The sequence below is a fragment of the Pararge aegeria genome, chromosome 4 (genome assembly GCF_905163445.1).
Source record: "Pararge aegeria chromosome 4, ilParAegt1.1, whole genome shotgun sequence".
NCBI lineage: Eukaryota > Metazoa > Arthropoda > Insecta > Lepidoptera > Nymphalidae > Pararge > Pararge aegeria.
Genome location: NC_053183.1, coordinates 4,370,639 through 4,392,448, shown reverse-complemented (window position 1 = coordinate 4,392,448; position 21,810 = coordinate 4,370,639). Strand labels below are relative to the sequence as shown.

Here is a 21,810-nt window from a genome sequence, read left to right as displayed (position 1 = left end):
GGTCCTTTACTAAGCAGATCGGGTCGACCATCTGCCTTTATTTGATCTCTGCCGATAAGGGAAAGTGTTAGCATGCAGGGTAGTGAGGACCTCAGTCGTTGCGTGTCGCACGTGGAGGGCAGTTGTTTCCTGCTGGATCACGTGACCATATTGATTTAACTTTTCAAATTCTTGGGTAATTCCGTAAATCAGAAGGTTGAAGCCCCCCAACTGGCATTGTAGCATCGTGGTAGGTCTGTGCTTTCAAATCGATGTCTCCTTTGAGGATGGCGGCCTGTGCCCAGGAGTGAGACTTAATAGGCTGATAATGACAATAGTTCAAGGATACCACCCACGTTATACTTCTCTTCTTTTTGGGGTGTTACCCGGGCCCTGTCCGTCTGTTTTTTGTGTTATGAACCTTCAGTCAGACGCCTGAAAAGTCAAATTCAATTTTATTCCCAATTAAATTATACAATTTAAAAATTCTTACATATTTGTATAACCCCTTTCTTCTCGTACAAAAAGTATTAAAACATGCAGAGTATTAACATAATAGAACCCTTCCGTAAGATTTATACAATAGAACTATTCGTGTGAGACATCGACTCGCACTTGTCCTGTTTTTATTTTACCTGTCTACTTTCGCTCGGGTGCCCTCCCATATCCTGGGCCTTAAATATCGTGTCGTGTACTTAATAACCATGATCATATCAACCCATTACCGATCCACTACAGGGCACGGGTCTCCTCCCACAATGCGAAGGTGTTAAGGCCGTATTATGTAAGTTTATACTAGCATAAATATAGATCATAAATATCTATTCTAGTGTATATAATTTTCGGTATTTTTGTAGTAATTATGTTAATGTACTTAGAATGTATGTCATGTAAGTTTATTTTATTTTTGGTAGCATACTTTATGCACCTTCCACTTTCCACCTTTTTATCGCCTTCACACGCTTAGGTTGCATTTAAAAAGATCACTTTTAGTGATAAGGCCAGGCCGTCTTTGCACCCTAGAATAAAGTACTAAGCATTACTTGTGGACTACAACGGTGTGTAAGGGTGTGCTTTGAGAACATTATGGAGAACTCTCAGGCTTGCAGGTTTCCGTAAGGTGTTCTTCACCGTTGTAGCAAGTGATATATTTATTGCTTAAAATCCTAACTTAAAAAAGTTAGAGGTGCGTGCTGGGATTCTTACTCCCGATTTCACTTTGGGGGCCCCCCCAGGAGTCCCTCTGGGCTATCACCGCTTCACTGGGGTGGACTATCGCCGCATCACCCTATCCTAATCAGGGTTTAATAAACATTTACCCGTTACATAATATAAACTAGATGTTTAGATTATATAAGACCTAGAATAAGGTCATTTTAAAATTATTTGTAAGGTCGATGTCATAATATAAACTATGTTATATCTTAAAGAAAAAAATGAAAAGATAAAGTAAATAGTATTTTTCATTAACCTTCCTGTTGGCCAATAACTGTCCAATTTGTTTCAGTTATCAAATTAATCCAAAATTACTGCAAATTAGCGTAGTATCTTTGATTGATTACAATTCAAGGTGTCATTGTCTTTAAATCTACATGATGCATGGGTATAAAAAAGCAAATTTACATATCATTAGGAAATACAAAAATGCTGCGGATAGGTGTGTTGCTCTGCCTTGTCGGGCTTGCCATCAGTAGCCCCCCCGTTTCGAAGACAAGAGAGCAGATACAAGCATTCCGGGAGGCTTTGGAAAATAGCAGAATTGGTAAGTCATTTTTAGCCCTGAACACAAAGTGGGGAGAGTTTGACTCAAGCAATGGGTCTGTTATAGCAGCGTGTGAATATAGCCACTGATTAATATAAACGGGACCACTAGTCCCGCTGTGGTCAAAATATTATCATAATTAATTTAAATATTAAGTTTGAACATTGAACAAACTTTCGATAAAAGTATTTTATTATTCTTTTTCTCATTTGTTTATCTGAGATCAGTCTGGACTATTCTAAGATGTGACGTCTTTATGTGTTAGTATCCAAATTAAAAAATGAAGCATTATTATATAAATGTATCACTTCAAAAATAAAGAATATTTAGCTTATCGATCGATTTCTGTTAGAAGTCGCCATCATTTTTTATCATTTCCCGCACAAAAAGCTACTTTCGAAGTTACCAGTTCTCTGTATCATGATTAAAATATGATGTTTGATTAATACTTTTAGTAAAAAGTACCTCAATACTCGAAGGAATAAGTAAATAGAGTATAACTGAGTAGGAGTCGCTAGTCTTAAATATAAATTTCATGTACATTTTTGTGTGAATAAAAATACAGGATTGCCTTACAATTCTTGTATTTTTTCTTGTTAAGATGATGCAGTAGCGTGTGAATATAGCCACCGATTAATATAAACTAGTGGTCCCGCTGTGGTCAAAATATAACCATAATTCATTTATATAATAAGTTGTACATTATTAAGGTTATATTGTCATAGACTATAATACTTCTATTGTCAAGGACTATAATGTATATTCTATAATCACAGATTATGCGAAGGTAGCGACACTAATAATTTGCCTGTTTTTAAAACTTTATAATAAAAAAAACATGAAAAAAGAGTGGGTATGTATATATGCGTTTTAAATACGTGGTAGTGTGTGTCATTCGTTTTTATTTATTTAATGTTACATAGATAAATTTACTTTGGATTATTTAAAAAAAATATGTTAGTATACTGCACTCCTTCTAATAAATCTAAACCATTAGTGTAAAAAATTTCATACACCTCCGTCCGTGCATTTTTGAAGACCATTATGTGTAGTCGACTCAATATATCTTCTACAAATATGCAGATAAACTTTTTGTTGAGTATTTAACGTAAAAAATAAAAGCTATCTTTACCATACAGAATTTTCTATTTGTCGCGGATTGTAAATAAAATTGATATAGTCTTGACGGCCGACTGGCGCAGTGGGCAGCGGCCCTGCTTTCTGAGTCAAGTTTGTGGGTTCGATTCCCACAACAGGAAAATGTTTGAAAAATATTCATGTTCATCAAGAACATGAATATTTTTCGGTGGGTGTTTATTTGTATATTATAAGTATTTATGTATTCATACAAATATTCAGTCATCTTAGTACCCATAACACAAGCTACGCTTACTTTGGGGCTAGATGGCGATGTGTGTATTTTCATAGTATATTTATATTTATTTCTTTAAATGTTGATTCTTTGTATATGTTTAAATCTCTTATCCCTTTACCTTATGCTCAATAAATTGAATAAAGGGGTTATACTTATGAGGCATGTAACAAAAAGTAAATTTTCACAGATGATGGAGTTCGGTTAGATTCTCGTATTCTGGCCAACCCGAAAGCAAATGTTTGGGAGAACAGTGGAAAGTACCAAGGCGATATCGTACTGGATGACGATCAAGTTGAAACCCTAGTAGCTGATTATGCTGGGGCTACAAGTAGCAACAGAGCTGCTCTGGTCACGCCTAACACTAGGTGGCCTGGCAACGTCATGATTTACGAATTCGGAGCTAACGAATTTAGTAAGTAAAAAACTTTCTGCTAAAATTTTTTTTTTTTTTCTTAATTGTTTATCTGAGATCAGTCTCTGGACTATTTTAGATGTGAGGTTTTTATGTGTAAGTATCCAATTTTTTTTAAAGTGAAGCATTAGCACTCTTTAAAAATATCACTCTGTATCACTTTAAAAATAAAGTAGCTGATCGATCGATTTCATGTTAAAAGTCGCCATAATTTTTTATCATTTCCTACACAAAAAGCTACTTTCGAAGTTCCCAGTTTTTTTATCATCAATAAAAGCTGATGTCTGATTAATATTTTTAGTAAAAAGCACCTCAATTCTCGAAGGAAGGAGTAAATTGCGTGTAAATCGTGTAAATGAGTAGCAGTTGCTAGTCTCTAATATAAATTCCATGTACATATTAGTGTGAAGAAAATGACAGAATTACCTTACAATTTTTGTTTTTCTTGTTAAGATAATGCAGAACGGGATCTCATTTTGAGAGGGATGGGTTGGGTCGAACATTTCTCCTGCGTGCGGTTCCGAAGACGTCAACCTCATGAACGTAACTTCGTTTTAATCACTGTAAGTATAATTTTTAAAAAATCTAGACCAGCCAAAAAAATGCTTAAAGTTTCAAAATTGTAAGAGTTCTCGTTTATATTTTTAACAATCTATATGAACCTGTTGAGAATTTCTAAACATTTATTTATTTTATTATAAATTCTTAAATGGAGGAATTCGTTGAATTTCTAGATTCCTAAAATCATTTCATTCAACTTTAATCTGAATCTAATACATTTATTTATTTATTTATTTCGACCTTTAAATATTGAAATAACTTTAGGTTTTAGTTCCTGCAACTATAAACATAATATAATCTGGGAAAAGGGCTCTTTGAATTGTTGTACCTATCACATGGACTCAAAATTTTATTTGACAACTGTAGTTTAACTTTTTATTACATTACTGATATCATTAACTATCTATTAACTAAGGGGAGGCAAACTGGATGCTACGCACACGTTGGATTTTCGAGCAACCGCGGCGCCCATACACTTAACTTAGCTCGTCGAGGATGTCTGAACAACATTATCATCATCCACGAACTGCTCCACAACCTCGGGTTCTACCACATGCAGTCCGCCTACGAGAGGTACAATTACGTACGCATAAACTGGAACAACATTGTACAAGGTGAGTGGCTTCAAAAATTTTGTAAACCTGCTATGCCAAATTCATTAAGTTGAACTCATATTAATTTAAAAATCCTGTAAAACTACCAATCTATACAAATGAATAACTTTATAGTGTTTTTTTTTTATTCCACAAACACGTTAGCCCTTGACTGCTGATGATGCTTGAAGATGCATTCTAAGATGTTAGCGGGCTAACCTGTTAGGGAGTATGGTAGTCATAATCCCTAATCGGTTCCTACAGGACATCGCACCGGAATACTAAATCGTTTAGCGGCACGTCTTTGTCGGTAGGTTGGTAACTAGCCACCGCCAAAGCCTCCCACCAGACCAGATCAGAAAAAAATCAGAAATTATAAATTCCAATATTGGCCCTGCCGGGAATCAAACCCGGGACCTTCTACTTAAATTCACAGCGCTAGCATAGAGAGAAGACAAGTTTTTTCATTATTTTCTGTCTGTTTCATCCGAACTAATATTTACAATGGCTGATCCAATTTTGTCGGGACTTTTACAAGCGTATAAAATGTTATACAGACTGTGACAAAGTCTTCTTAAATTTTTAAAAAATGTCCTATTGTTGTTGAAATGAGGGTTGTAAAATGGTCTGAGAGTTCTATGTTTTCTTTAATTTTAAGACAATACAAATTTCGATTCCTAGGAATAGAGTGTTAAGTAATTCGCCTCGAAATTAGCTGGATAAGATTGTATGCAAGTTGGGCTTTTTAAGTTATTTATACTCAACATTCAGTTAGTCAGACAGTTTAAATTAAATACTTCAAATTAATGAAACATATTTAAATAGGAAGGTGTTTAAATGAATGCATTGATAAAAGATTTCTTAAGTAAACTTCGGAAGCTAAGTTTTAAAGTATATGTTTGCAGGCATGGCACACAATTTTTACCGCTACAATCGGAACATGGTGAACCTCTTAAGCCTTCCGTATGAGTACCAGAGCTGCATGCACTACAGTACCCATGCATTCAGCAGTAACGGACAACCAACTATTACAGCTACAAGGGTAAGATTTAGAAAATATTTAGATAACACACAATCTTTAAAGTAGCTTATAGCTACTAAGTTATGTGTGTCGAATCATGTAACTAAATTTTAAAAATGAAGAAAATATATTTAAAGAATTTGTAATAATATTTCTTGTAAGAAACTTTCATGTCTATTCGAAAACGCATTATCTACTAGTTGTATACTTAAACAACATACGCTATACAAATATTTGTTTTATAAATATAACTTAAAATAAAATCTTAATCGTCTTCGAAACCACCGCAGTGAGGCACAGCTCCTAAGATGCTGACAGCCTGTTTGGATGGCCAAACTAATTTGTTGGCGAAGGTAACTGCCCGCTCTAGGATCACCGGTAACCGACTCGGTAACCCTTTTCGATAATTCTTTGAAAAGAGCTGTCAATGGTGGGTGCCTCTGCTACCAGTGCCGAGAAGCCAAGAGGCGTAAATATGAAAACCTGGATAGCAGCTTCATTTTTGTGCCTTTGGAGTAGAGACTTTGGGACCGTGGGTCCGCAGGCACTAAATTTTAATCCACTTATTCTGAATTTGAATTATTGTGAATAAATCCAATATGGTGGACTCCCAAAGATGGCGTCTCAATTATTGTACGCATTGACATGGTAGTTTCTCTGTGAGTATTAAATGTAAGGTTTCCTGAGAAGAATAAGGCTAAAAGAGATAAACTTTAGTAACTAATTTATAAAGTCTTGATCAACGTCGTAAAATAGATAGCTCGTCGGTCTTCCGGATATGCTTTCGAAAGGAAGCTCAGGCACTATTTGATATCTTGTTTCCTCTTCACATTCTTGTTTTACCATCGCACCGCAAGATATCTAACGGAAGGTTGCTATCCATATGTTGCTAATATCCTAAAAACTTACACAAAGCAACTTGCTTATACTTTCCTTAAACGCATGGCTATGGTTTGGAAACCCCGTCCGAGTTCTGCGTTTCCTTATAACCTTACCTGCATAACAAAAATAAATAGGCATCTTCTAAGCAAACTTATCCCATCCTAGGCCGCATCTGCACTTTTCTTCGGGTAAAACTGGTCAAGCGCAATTCTAAACACTAAAATAAGTTACTAGTATCTTTAGTAATATACAAAATAGGTAATTTCTATTGATGACTGTGACATGACAATCACAGACCCTGACTAGTGGCACTGCTTTTCCTGGCCGCAGTCGTAAGTTCTGAAGCATGGCCCCCATAAGAACATTAATGTCAAGTGTCAGTGTAAGAGTCCCCTAAAATAAACGATCCGCCTAATCGGTATCGTAACTTCAGACGGCGTCTAATGTCAAATAAGAGTTCGTGACACGTTTTTTTCTCTAAGAATTACCTAAATCACTAGGCAACCGATTAAGGCGATTCCTACGTTTTGTGAAAGCAGTGAAAAGATCTTTTCTACGTACTCAAATCTGAATAGCAAAAGGTTCGTAGGTCGCTCTTACCCCTCCCTCCTACCTAAAGGAGAAATTTAATTTTCTTGGAGTGCAGTCAGATTTACGTTCTTGTCGTACGCTGACTTTGAGCATGCCGTTTCATAAAACTAAGTTTTATAAGCATTCATTCATTGTTCAAGCTACTGAACTGTGGACTGCACTCCCAAAAAGCATACGACAGTCAAGGTCACTAGACATATTCAAAAATGCTGTTAAAGCCCATTATCTTGAGCAATAAAGACGACAGTGATTAACTCTTACTCATATTTAAGTATGTTTTAGTATATATTAGTTTATTATTTTTATATTTATTATTATTAGTATTTTTTGTGTGTAATCTTGATAAGTATTAGTGTGTAATTGTTCGTAAGTATGTATATAATAATACACCCCACCAATGGGTTTCCCTTGGTTTTCCTAATCCTATAGTGGCCTGGAAGAGATCGCTACTAAGCGATAAGGCCGCCCTTTGTATCCTACTCTTTAAGTTTATTTTTGTTGTGTCCTTTGTTTTTTTTTCCTATTTGTGGTGTACAAATAAAGAGTATAATAACAAATAAATATTAAAAAAAAAAATAGGTTATGGCTCTCGTTTTCCCATGAGAGAAGAGGCGTGTGTACTATATTTATGTTGTTTTAATTTTACAGAGTTTCCCGGGAACCATGGGACATATGGTTTACGTCACTCACTGGGACTGGGTGAGGCTTCGCAGGCACTACAACTGCCCTGGGGCATGGGATGAAAGGCAGATACAAGAGCTGAAGGAAGAGGTCGACCGCACCCTCCCACTGATGATCGCTGCACCACCGACCACGGATGACGTTCAAGATGACAACGAAGTAAACACTGTTAACGAAAATGATATTCAATAATAATTACCATTATAAAATTCACCACTCAAAAACTACGACGACCGGCAATAAATTTAATTTTAATATATTTTTAATAACAAGTTGTTTGTATTGTGTTAAATTAATGTATTTATTTTTTTGAAGACAATTTTTTTCTACAATTACATTAATTATCTTTTGCTAAATCATTTCAAATTTCTATAATTTTATAATAATTACAAAAAATACAACGTGCTTAATTTAATTTTAATACATTTTGAATACAATCCTGTTAAATGTGTGTTAAATAATTGTACGATTATTGAAAAGATAATAATTTTTCCTTTCTCTTTATACTGAGCTCTAATTTAAATGAGTTGGGAAATATATGGAACCATATAGCTGGTCTATTGATTAAGTTACAATACGAACATAGTATAATATAATACATATATATCTTCTATAATTAAGTGAAGTCGACCTGACGAGCCATTATTTAAAAATTGTTGTAAAAAAACTTGTAACAATGTAATTATAATTAAGATGTGCATAAAGGATTAGGATTCTGCTCTACCTTATTATGATTGCAATATTCCCGATAACTAAAGCAGATTTAAGAAGTTGAATGAAAGGTGACAGAATTTTTGGGGAGAGTACCTATACTGCATATTACACACACCGAAACACACACACACACTAGACATTAGTCTCCGTAGTAAAACATGGTGCCTGATCTCCGGGAGTCAGAATTTTTTTTTTTTTGAGTTCCTTATTTCATGGCGCCTTATGTGTAAGTTCCAAATTCCAAGAGATGTTTTTATTTTGCTGGAATAAATGATATTTGTCATTATTATTATTATGATTAAATAACTACAAACAAACACAATCAACCTTAAATAAATTAATTGGTTATCCCCTTAATAATACCTATACTTAATCCAACTATAAAGTTCAAAGTTTGTATTAAACGTAAGCTTATAGAAAAGTCCTATTATAGTATAAAGGACTACGTAAACGATAAAAAAGCTTGGGTGTAAACTATTGCTCTAACCAGGTTGCTCTTCTAATAATTTAAAATGACATTGTGAGATGGTGATAACAAAAAAAAAAAAAACACCCGGCTAAGTTTGTTGTGGGCTTCTTCTTAGACCAGGACGCGTTTGGAACCCTCGTAGCTTTAGTTTTAAGTTTACGAATGTGGTTATCGCCATCATCTCACTACCGTGTGGTTCTTATGTGCGCATCAAAAGTGCCACCTGTGGGCCTACTAATAATACCTTAGATAAGTTTGTACGTAGTGATAAGTTTGTATTGTTACTAGTAACGCAAATACCATTTTTGCTGTCTGAAATAAATAAAATTATTTATTTATTCTTTAAAATAATTGTTTTATAAATATAACGAATAATATAATAACGAATAAATAAATAATTCAACGAATTAGTTTGGCCATCCAAAGGGGCAATGCTGCCAGTATCTTAGGAACTGTGCCTCGCTGCGGTGGTTTGACGTTTTAGATTTTATTTAGTTTTTAAATAGTTTATTTTAGCTTATATTTATAAAACAACTAGCTGTTGCCCGCGACTTCGTCTGCGTTTGATTTTGTTTTTAAAGTATTCAGTATCGCTAAGCCTTAAATGAGTATAGTAGTATATATATATATATAACTACTCACAACAGTCACATGTTATATATATATATATATAAGTTAGGTAGTCAAAATCTTTGGATGGAAACGTTTGAAATAATGAATATTTTATTTTATGTTTTTATTTATGTATATTTTGTTGTTATCGTATGTAGTTATTTGAATGTAGGTTTATAATAATTTTACACCACCTTTTTGTTCTCGCTCTTGTTATCTCCTAATCCTAAGGTTGCCTGGCAGAGATCGCTTTTAAGCGATAAGGCCGCCTTTGTATTCTACTCCAGTTTTTTGTGTTTCTCTCTATTCGTCCTTTATTTTCCTAACTGTGTTGTGGTGTACAAATAAAGAGTTTAAATCATTAAATAAATAAAAATAAATGATATAATTATTATTTACTATAAAAAGACATCAAGCGAATTACTGGAACTTTGAAACCATGTAGCGTGGAACCAACAAGACCAGCAGCAAGTCGTCAGTAAGGACGAAAATGATGATGTTAGCTGTTTTTTTAATGGATCATTAAACTGGTAACAATCAATGACGTTATCATGAGAATAACGTAAATAAAAGAGAAAGACAGGAAGTTGCAACCCTCTAGAAATTACAACAGCATGCAAATTAATTTAAATTTAATAAACAACTATATAAAGATATCAGGGTTTATCACTTGTGCAATTAAATACACATCAATATACTATGTCACTACATATCATGATTTATTTATTAAATATTTTGCATCCATTAATTAATATGACTATCGCGGATTATTGTAATGCTAATATATTATTAGATATCAGTATATAGGTAATGGCATTATTTAATATTCATAAATCAACGGTTATTTTCATCATGCTTATAATAACTCTACATTCGGGTAGAAACCCTAATGTAGAGCTAGAGTTATTAATAAATAAACAATTTGAACTAAGTACTAATATGATAAATGCTAATGTGTGTTTCTTTATTTGTTGTTTTTTTAATCTGTGGTCAGCTTAAATGTTGCACCAATCTTGATGAAATTTGGCACACATTTAGCTCGAATTCTGGAGATGGACAAAAGGTAATATTTATTCCGAAAAAGCTGTTGGTACTTAAAACTTATTTATTGCAGGTTGTTCGGGGCCATCGATTTTTAAATTGTTATTAAAAAAACACTTCAATCAAAAATATTTAATGTGAATAGATAAGCAATTTTTAAGCAAAACTTATTAATAAAATGAATGTGAAAAGGGCAGGAAGAAAGGGCATTTCAGATCGTTGCGGTGCGAATCATGTTTACAATCATTTTCATGTTGGCTTCTAATGACAACGACTTTCAGAACCGGCGGGATTCAAATCCGCATTTTTCCGATTCAGCTTTGCCAATTGGCAATTCTGCCACGGTCACGGTCATTCAGCCTGAAATTATCAAACCGTTTTGCCGAGTGTGAGGTCGAATCCAGCCGGTTCTGTTATTATCATCAAGCTATTATGAAAGAAAAAATTTGACGGCCGATTGGCGCAGTTTGCAGCGACCCTGCTTTCTGAGCCCAAGGCCGTGGGTTCGATTCCCACTACTGAAAAGTGTTTGTGTGATGAGCATGAATGTTTTTCAGTGTCTGGGTGTTTATATGTATTTTCTAAGTATTTATGTATATTATTCATAAAAAATTTCATGAGGCATCTTAGTACCCATAACACAAGCTACGCTTACTTTGGGGCTAGATGGGGATGTGTGTATATTTATTTATTTATTTAAAAAAAAAAATGTCCTAACTCATTACTCAGCGCAATTGATTATTTTTTTTGGTTACTACTTTCTCTTAAATAAACTGCTCCTACTGGATGCTTTAAAAACAAAATCAAACAATTAAGAAGTTGCGGGCAATAGCTAGTTATATATCTACATTATTATACTATACAGGCTTATGGCTTCAAAGCGTCGCTAACTATGGTTCTTAGAAGAAGGCTCAGGCTCACTCAGCGGGGAATGGAGAGAGCTGTACTCGGAATATCTCTTCGTGATCAAATCAGGAATATTATAAAGTTATTCATATTATTATTATTTATTTAACTCTTTATTTGTACACGACTATGTAGTTAGGAAAATAAAAGAACAATAGAAATACAAGACAGAAGCAGAATGCAAAAGGCGGCCTTATCGCTTTGTAGCGTTCTCTGCCAGGCAACCTTTGGATTAGGACAAGATGAGCGAGAGCAGACAGGTGGTGTAAAATTATTATAAACCTACATTCAAATAAAAATACATAAAGAAAATTACACAAATAAGAAAAATATAATAAATAAATATTAAATAATAAACTAATAAATACTCAATCATACATAAATAAATTCTAAAGAACATAAAGATAATAAAAATAAAAATAAGGTAAAAAATTCGTCATTAAAGAGCAAAATAATATGCATTCACCGCGTTTTTAAATTTTACAAGCGATTTTGTCTCACGTGTATTTAGTGGGATCGCATTCCACAATTCAATAGCTTGCACTGTAAACGAGAGTTTATAGAACTTCGTCTCGTGGAAAGACATGTGAAGCGTCAGCGTACGACATGATCTTAACTCAGCAGGCAATCCTATAAAATGAAACTTTTCCTTCAAGTATTAATTGTTTTAGGATTAAATAACACACAGTACAGAAGTAAAGCATATCCCGGTGACGGCGAATGGATACTATTTGAAATAAAATAAAAAAATCTTAAATAAATATATCTTCAAATGCTAAACACTATTTTAAAGTTAATGGAAAACGTATCCTTTCATTATTTTAAGAGGATTATTTAAACACCAAAATCAATCTCTCTAACTATCTTTTTATCAATCTATTTAAAACATTTAGCTGATTATTTTAATAACACGCGGTTTTGATTGATATGATGTTATGCCCTTAGTACAAGGTATTAAAACCTAATATACAAATCCTAACATACACACCTATATAAATATAGGTAGTTATAACCCGAGTAGAGTCGTATTTGAATATCTAACGCTTTAAAGTTGTAGTAAAACAAGCTAGCACTAACTAGCAATTTCATCTCCATTGAATGTCAAATATCTCGTAAGATGTAAAATTTTGCCACGGTACATCTTCCAGTAATCTTGCTAATAGCAAACAAAAGTCAAAATGCCAATTTATGTGGGCATATATTCCGTTTGTGTATATAAAGTTATATGTACTTCTGAACGACGAATACCTCGCAAGTCTATTTTTTTCCTGTATTCAGGAGGATGGAATCACATCTCCAAAACTCCATTCGTCATCCTTATGTAAACAAAATGTTTGGATTCACAATTAATTAGGACTTGTACAGCAAAAACAAAAACAAAATCGAGACATTTAGAAGTAAGAACTCATTTACTTGACATCCAGAAACCCCTAAAACATTACAGCTTTTTTATAAATAAATAAATAAATAAATATACTTCGACAATACACACATCGCCACCTAGCCCTAAAGTAAGCGTAGCTTGTGTTATGGGTACTAAGATGACTGATGAATATTTTTATGAATTATATATACATAAATACATATAAACACCCAGACACTGAAAAACACTTAATGCTCATCACACAAACATTTTCTAGTTGTGGGAATCGAACCCACGGCCTTCGACACAGAAAGCAGGGTCGCTGCCCACTGCGCCCGTCGGCCGTCGTAGTCGTGTCGTAATTAGCTCTTCGGCGGGATGACGACGCAGCCGCTGGCCCTCACCGATGTGTGCAGTGTGAACTTCAGCTGCCCCCATAACGAAGAGTTCCGGGAAATATCTTTCGTCCGTCCGTCCTCGAGTCAGGAAGCGCATCGAATGTTCCTGGTGCTTCTCTGACGGAAATACGCAGCTTCTGCTTCTCTGTTTCCGGAAGAGATGCGCAAACGCAGTTTCCAGCATTATAAAAAGCAGTCGACAATAAGACCCATTTACTCTATCGTTAGTGTTTTGATACTCGAAAACGACTAAAATTCCAATGCGACCTTAAAAATCTTCTCCGAAATACTATACTGATACTTTTACATACTCCTGATTTTTTTGTTTAGTTTAAGAAATGGAAGTTTAAGCGAACTCAAGACTTATAAGATCCATTTCAATTTGACGATTCACTGTTTTGATAATCCAAACTAAGTATACTACGTTAGCTAGTCTGCGTATCTCATACTAGGGGTACCGGATTACTATAAAAGCTACGATATTGATATGTATATCAAAAAGCCGGCATGAATCGGTCAGGATTGCTGTTGTTGTTCATTGGACTGGCTGCTTGCAGTCCTCCTGTGACGAAGAGCAAGGAGAAGATTGAAGAGTTCAGGCAGTACTTAGAAAATAGCAGAATAGGTAATAATGTATTATATTGTAGCGGTCTCCTCATTTCCCAACTAGATGGAGCCACAACGATCCTGCATCGCGCTAACGAATTGTTCAAAAAAGTTTACGATATATACAACTTCAACAGCGCGTCAATGCTGCCAGTATGATGGCACTGTTGGCCAGGGAGTAACCCAGCTTTTTGACGAGTCTTACGCCTATTCTGCTTTGCTTTGCTTTGCTTGAATGCCTTCAATACCGATGGTTGAGTTACTAGAAACAGTCAGAAATGACGTTTCAAAAGTGCTTATATTGGACTTACTTCAGAAAACAGAATTTCGAATTTCGAACGATAAATGAAAACCGATGAGTTTTTGTAATTAATGAATTAATTATGTATCGCATAACTTTGTGCGTTTTATATTATAGGTACTAACTGCGGTTAAAAAGTCTGCACATGCAATTTAAATAATTGCGTGAAAAATGCGGGTCTAGCCTAGGGGTACGTACGCCTAGGCGGGACCAAGCTCTATCCCCGGCACGCACCTCTAATTTTTCGTGCGTTATGTGCGTTTTTAACTTAGGCACTTAAATATCACTTGTTTTCAATTCTAAGCAACCTTGTCACTAAAACATTCATTATGAATTTCTTAATGACAAGGTTTCTTAGAAGCACACCGGTCAGCTTCCATCTCTTGTAAAATTGAATTACCTTCGGCTTCCCGCACCTCTAACTTTTCAGAGTTATATGCGTTTTTAATTAAAGAAATGAATTATCACATGATTTAACGGTAAAGGAAAACCTGCATGCTTCAGAGTTCTCCACAGATGTTTTCTAGGACGTGGGAAGTCCAATCCGCACTGGGCCAGCGTGGTGGTCTACGACCCCCACCCTTCTCATTCTAATTGAGACCCTGTAGTGGGCCGGTTATGGGTTGACGATAATGAAGTAAATTTAATTCTTTCAGATGATGGAGTTCTTCTGGAATCCCGTAAACTAGCTGGTCCAGATGCACTGGCATGGGAAAACAGTGGCAAGTACCAGGGAGACATACTCCTTGACGACTCGCAGCTCGAAGACTTGGTGGCTGACTTCGCTGGGGTCAGTGATAGCGGCAACAGGAACGCTTTCATCGTAGCTAATACCAGATGGCCGAGCAATATCATGATCTACCAAATAGGAGCCAATGAGTTCAGTAAGTACAAGCTTTTATACTCTCAAGTAAATCTTACATTAAACAAGCCAGTTTAAAAATAGTTTGGAGTTAGAGAATTGCCTTTTTCACTCCCGTGCCTAGGAGATGACTGGAGGACACTGGTGTCGCCAATTGCCTAAACATATTAAGTATGCATAGACAATGTATGTAGCGAATATCTGAGTTGATCTATAATACGTCACGCGACAACTGGCGTACATTAGGAGGTATGCACAGAGTATGCAGGTGATATAAAATGAAGAAAGTCTCCAGAACGAGTTATAAAATCTCAAGGGTAGGCTTGTTATAACTCTTATAATGCCTATCCTTAAGTTTTTTATAACTTGTACAGAAGGTGCATACCCTGTGCATATTCTGTATGCACGCCACTGTGGAGGAGTACGCTTATCAAATCAATAAACTTATCAGTCAAATAAATAAACAAATAAATATACATACATCGCCCTCTAACCCCAAAGTAAAATACTCTTTTTCGTTTAGCATCTGCTCAGCAACAAGCTATCCGGACTGCTATGAGTTGGATCGAGCATTTCTCCTGCGTTAGATTCCGCAGACGCACCAACGAGAGAGTCTTCGTTCGTATGACGGTAAGAACCTTTATTGCATTACAAGCATCAATTCATCGATCAAGTTTGTATCACAGTAATTTTTTTTACTTTGCTATTTAAGACGTAACACTCACATTCCCTGGATCGAGTTTTTTGGTTGAAGTACTACTGCCATTTTTATTTCTGAGCAAATGTGACAAGGATACATGAGGCTTAGCACCTACTCCTAAGGTTAATGGACATAGGGCCGCAATTAGCAGAACTTGTTCCTTGCATGTCTTGCAAAGTGTTTCTCTGTATATAGGCAATGGTTTTCCAATTACCATCAGGTTTGCAATCTACTTAGTCTGTCAATTATTATAAAAAAAAATTACATTTTCCATAGAGCTACTAGAGCATTTTCGTCTTTTTATTTAAGAACTCCATTATAATCTAATTTTCTTCTGTGATTTCGGAGATTACAATGGTGTTCTTAAATGCAAACACGAAAATGTGTTTATATTATGTTCTTCTCTAATGACTAGTTGTTTTTTCCCGAATTCATCGTTCGTAACTACTGTTATGTCCCATCCATCCATCCCATCTATTCTAATATTATTTTAATGATATTGGATGTTTGAAAGAAAAACATCCGGCTAAGTTTGTTGTGGGCTTTTTCTTAGACCAGGACGCGTTTGGAACCCTCGTAGCTTTAGTTTTAAGTTTACGAATATGGTTATCGACATCATCTCACTACCATGTACTTCAAGTAATTTACGCATCAAAAGTGCCACCTATGGGCCTACTTGAATAAAGATATTTTTGACTTGACCTTTGACTTTTTTTTAATACACAACACACCCCGAACCGCCGTGTCAAATCCCCCTACGAGCTTTACTTCGTTTTTCTTAGCGTAACATCGTCCTCATTATCAACTTATACCAACCCACTACAGGGCGTGGGTCTCCTCTCAGAATGAGATCCCAATGGAAGCAGCGAGAGGGTCAATGTTCTAAATTCCGTCTTGCCTAAACAGAGGAGTGAGCCATTATTAGGCAGAGGATGGTGATAATGAATTTTGAGTTGATGAATCTTTCCCTTCTTTATACAGGGCAATCCAACTGGCTGCTACGCTCATGTTGGCTTCTCCACCGCCCATCCCAACCGTGTGCTGAACTTGGCCAGAAACTCAGCTCACTGTTTCAGACACGTGGTCATTATCCACGAGTTGCTCCACAGCCTTGGTTTCCAACACATGCATCAAACACACGAAAGGGATACGTACGTTCGCATCAACTGGAATAATGTAATATCTGGTAAGTAGACACACATCATTTTTTTTAAATATGTTTATAGACGAGCGCTTGACTACAAACACACCTGATGGTAAGTGATGATGCTGGCTAAGTAACTTTAGATGGTGCCTAACATTGTTAGATACGACATCACATAGTTCGTGTAACGTTTTTTTTCTCTAGGAATCTCCTAAATCACTAGGCATCCGATTAAGGCGATTCCTTTAGTGGCAAGGGCCATTAGTGTCTGATCTTGTCTGTGAAAGTGTAACCGCCTCGTTTAATTCTGCCACCGAGCAGAATTTCTGTCTGCCGCTGTACAGGCACACGACTCGGGTTTATGGACAAAGATCAGAACTACAAACTTCGGCACAGTCATCCATTCATGCTTTCTAAACTGAGTGTATTGTTAGCTGACATCTTGATATTGTACAAACATTCTAGCAAATAAATGATATTATTATTATTCATGAATCATGTTTTTTTCAGAGTAATTGACCGTGTTGTCCTAATTTTTCTTTACTTGACCCAAAAGACCCAACGCTAAGCTTTTTACTAACTACTGGAAGTACTACTGCCATTCAGTGCCGGATTAACCACGTAGCAAGAGTAGCAATTGTCACGGGCCCCGCGCGAAAGGGGGCCCCGCATATTTAATATCGCTTATCTCTGCCTGACTGACTGACTGACTGACTGACTGACTGACTGACTGACTGACTGACTGACTGACTGACTGACTGACCGACCGACCGACTGACTGACTGACTGACTGACTGACTGACTGACTAACAGCCACGCACACGAACACAGTTGCAACGAGTTGGTTTTTTTTATAGGCTTCAGTATTTTGAGGACTAGAAGCCTATTACTTTTCACGGTATAATTAGATGTAGTTTAGTTATTATTTACAAACAATCTCATTTGCAATATAATCTAAATATAGATAATTATATGCAAAAGGCAGCCTTATCACTAAAAGTGATCTCTTCCAGGCTACCTTAAGAGGGGGTATAAAGCAAACTCGCTACTTATAGATTTGATTGTTACAATAGTCCCTCAAGTTTGATTTACACAAAATTAAAAACTACATCATATTTCCAAGGGTCCAGATTGAGCGAAAACGTTTTCAATCTGTTGCATAGTTCAGAGGCAATATTAAATTACACACTAATGGAATAAGGCAATGAGTGACGCGAAATCGTAATTCTATACATATATTTACAAAGTTAATATTTGTTGAAGCGAATATTTTGCGTATGATTTTTTTAGTATTCTCCATTTATGCGCAGGTCAGGAGTTTGCGTTCACAAAATACAACCGTAACCAAGTCAGCCTTCACGGGTTGCCCTACGAGTATACAAGCGCTATGCACTACCACAACCAAGCGTTCAGTCGCAACCGGCAACCTACCATTACAGCACTTAGGGTAAGTTGCAAATTTAAAGAAAAAGTTTTTTTCTGACAACAGTCGTGATCTGCTCGACGACTTAAACAACAATGCATAGCTGAAGGTTTGAGATTAAGGCGTACAATTATTTTGTCATACAGCTGAGAACCTGTCTCATGCATAAATTGATCTTTATTTGAGAACTTGTTATTTGTAAGGTGTAGGTTTATTAAAACCAGCCTTAGTCTGAACATTTATTTTATTTATTTATTTACTTGCATCCATGCTTTTACATAGACATGACGCCCTGTCAGGGCGTATCAATAAAAAACAGTTTGACCCTTATAATCAGGATTCTAATTAGTGTTAGAAACATATATCAGATGTCAGAATAATTAGTAACTATTAAAGATCGTTAAGATAATAAATCTATTATATTAAATAATTGCTCAGTCAATTAATTCATTAAATTATGTTAAAAATGACTGTGGTGTCATAATAATCATTTTTTTTGCATAAAACTTTGATTTATTTCCTTTTACGTTTGGTTACCTGATACTCGAATGTAGCTATTCTCATTAAAGTGGTTTGTTTCGAACTAAGCATCTCGGTTCGTTTGAAGACCTTCAGCTGTGAAGGCAAATTTTCATTGTGCGCACAAGTAGTAAAATTTTACGAGGAAATCTGGCGTAGTAAATGACGCTTTGACGTTCCATTCGAATTTCATCAAAAGTAAATTTGAGGTGTTTGATTCTCACGAAACGGACAGATATGTTTTGTATAAAATTTGAATGGAACGGTAAGATGCTCGCACCTTGTCACTATACTTTATAGCTCTGTAACGAGCGCCTAAGGTAGTCAAATTTATGTAAAAGTAATTTCCTTGCAGACCTTCAGTGGTACCATGGGTCAGAGAGATCACGCGACTTATTGGGACTGGTTAAGGCTACGTAGGCACTACAACTGCCCCGGAGCTTGGACCCGTAGCACACAGGATCTGAAGGACGAAGTCGAACGCACACTGCCGCTGATAAAAATGAATTTGCCGGCTCCCGAACGCGGACCTTTTACTGACGTGGATAACGCGTATGTCGAGGCTCTATTAACCACAGTTGACGAAGATACAAACAACGAAAACACATTTAACGAAGAAGTTGAAAATTTTAACGAAGATACTGTCAACGAAGACTAAAAATAAAATCTACTTAATCTACTCTTAAGCCCTTGAAAGTACATTGAAAAATTATTGATGTTTAAATAAACACTGGCAAAACCAATATTGTTATCTTATGTTATGTATACATTCAAATAAATAAAATTTAATAGTCTCTCCGTAAATTCGAAATATATACTATCTTATTCCTCATACGATAATTTAAGCGATCGCATAATTAAAACTCATTTTAATTGTTATGTCTGAATATCCGTTTATTTTGCTTAATTAATAAAATAGCTGAACTTATTTGCATTAGAGGGCATTTGCTTCAGGTAATGAATGAATTAAATAATGAACACTATTTTATTGTATACGACATAGAAAAAAACAGCAAATATAAAGAATTGAATTTTGAACACTGTGTAGGACTTTATTTACAAGTTCTAGTAATGTTATTTATTGAAACTCCTCGATTCTAACTCTTTACTCAGCGCACTGCGCAGAAGTTTCACTATTAATTCCACTTAATTAAATCCCTAATTACCTATGAATGTATAATATAACTATATATTTTTCAAATATTGCAAAGATACCATAGCAAAATGGTTACAAAGAGAATTGATAGATGCCCAATTCCTATAATAAAAAGTGGTTTTGCACGTAAACACTATAACTTACTTGCACCCTGCCTATACAACCTTTTGAAAAAAGGTACCTAGGTAAGGTACCAAAAAGGTTTAAAAAAAGGTAGGACATGACCAATAGAGAAATGAAGACCTTGACCAAAAATGCCTGGGAGATCAACATAATGTTCTCAAAAGTTTGGAGTCCACCAATGCACACTGGGCCAGCGTGGTGAACTACGGCCTTTACCTTATCTCACTGTGGGAGGAAAGGTGCTCTGTAGTGGGCCGGTATTAGGTTGATGTGGTGATGATGATGAATGTATTATAATTTATTTATTATTAGCAAGCACCCCAAATGTAAAGGTGAAGGCTTCCATTCTCTCTCCATGATCTTCCTAGACTTCATGCTATAAACTGTTTATAATTGTTCCTCAGCAGGCTATCAGAAAGCGACAAAGTTGCACAGCCGAGAAAGATAAGTCTTGGCTAAAAGATTACGATTATGAGGGTACAGAGAAAATATTTCGTAAGCATATCTAATTTAAATAAAACAAATTACAAATTAAAATTAAAAGAACAAAATTTACACCCACTCACTCGCACACCCACAAACAAATCAAATGTACCTACGCACCTGCCTAAAAAATTTATATGATTCTTTTTTTTTTCATTTATTTCTTCCCGTCATATTATTTTTCCTGTAAATTTGTCAAAGGTTTGTTATTAAGACCATAGATATAGGGAAGACACTGCCTCCTGTAACACAGTTTAAACTACCGCAGGAGACAGGGCAACAGAGGTCACACTAATGAAAGTATACGTTTTTCTGAAATAAAAACTAAATTCAAAGCCGGCAAGAAACTCAGCAGTTGCTGAGTCCAACATCGTTTTACAATTTAACAATCAATCAAATCATGAAAGCGGAGCGGCTTGCTTCCAGGCAACCTTGTCATTAACCTGATTTAATAAAGATATTATTATTATTATTAATATCCTTAACAAAATCCGAAATTTCCTTTTTCCTTTATTTGCTCTACGTTATTACCCAGATTTTGAAAGCCCGCTGGATGGATCTATGTTCTAACCCATATTCTATGCGCAGCAATTGTACTGAAAGATACTAGCTGCTATTTTATACCAAACTCCTGAGGATTCGATCGATACGGATACTATCTAAAAATTATTCCAGTAGCGAACAGCTTCTTTATAAGGGCATACCTGGACTAGGAACCATATGTTCAATTTATCATTTAAGAATTAGTGTTCGTTTTTAAATCTTTTAGGAACTTCCAAATAGGTCCTCGTAGCTACTACGCCTTGCTATATTATAATAGGTGTTAAGAGGGTATCAAGCAAACTCGCTACTTTTACATTTGATTTCATCAAGATTGGTTTGCCCAAAAAAAAAACATAATAACTACATCATGCTTCCAAGGGCTCTGATTGAGCGAAAACAGAAAAATATGAAATTTTCTCGATCGAAAAAATCACATAATCTCACTCTAATTTTTAAGCATTATCAATTTGTTTCTGTTGCATAGTTCAGAGACAATTTTTAATTACATAGTTCCTAGGAATATTATCCAGTGCTCCTATTGGCCATTTAAAAAATAAATGTATATTTAACGAGCTATTCAAATAAAATGT

The 21,810-nt window shown here is 35.4% G+C and overlaps 2 protein-coding genes across 2 annotated transcripts; both read left to right on the top strand.

The window, feature by feature from the left end:
• The first annotated feature begins 1,623 nt into the window (after nt 1–1,623).
• Nucleotides 1,624–8,049, top strand: LOC120623477 (high choriolytic enzyme 1-like). Its single transcript, XM_039889514.1, has 6 exons — nt 1,624–1,741; nt 3,304–3,528; nt 3,982–4,091; nt 4,505–4,703; nt 5,588–5,724; nt 7,825–8,049. Exons 1-6 carry the CDS (start codon nt 1,624–1,626, stop codon nt 8,047–8,049), a joined length of 1,014 nt encoding a protein of 337 aa, XP_039745448.1.
• A 5,818-nt stretch (nt 8,050–13,867) lies between these two features.
• LOC120623476 (seminal metalloprotease 1-like) lies at nt 13,868–19,573 on the top strand. The gene is made up of 6 exons (XM_039889512.1): nt 13,868–13,985; nt 14,924–15,177; nt 15,664–15,759; nt 16,811–17,015; nt 18,284–18,420; nt 19,271–19,573. Exons 1-6 carry the CDS (start codon nt 13,868–13,870, stop codon nt 19,571–19,573), a joined length of 1,113 nt encoding a protein of 370 aa, XP_039745446.1.
• Nucleotides 19,574–21,810: the final 2,237 nt, after the last annotated feature.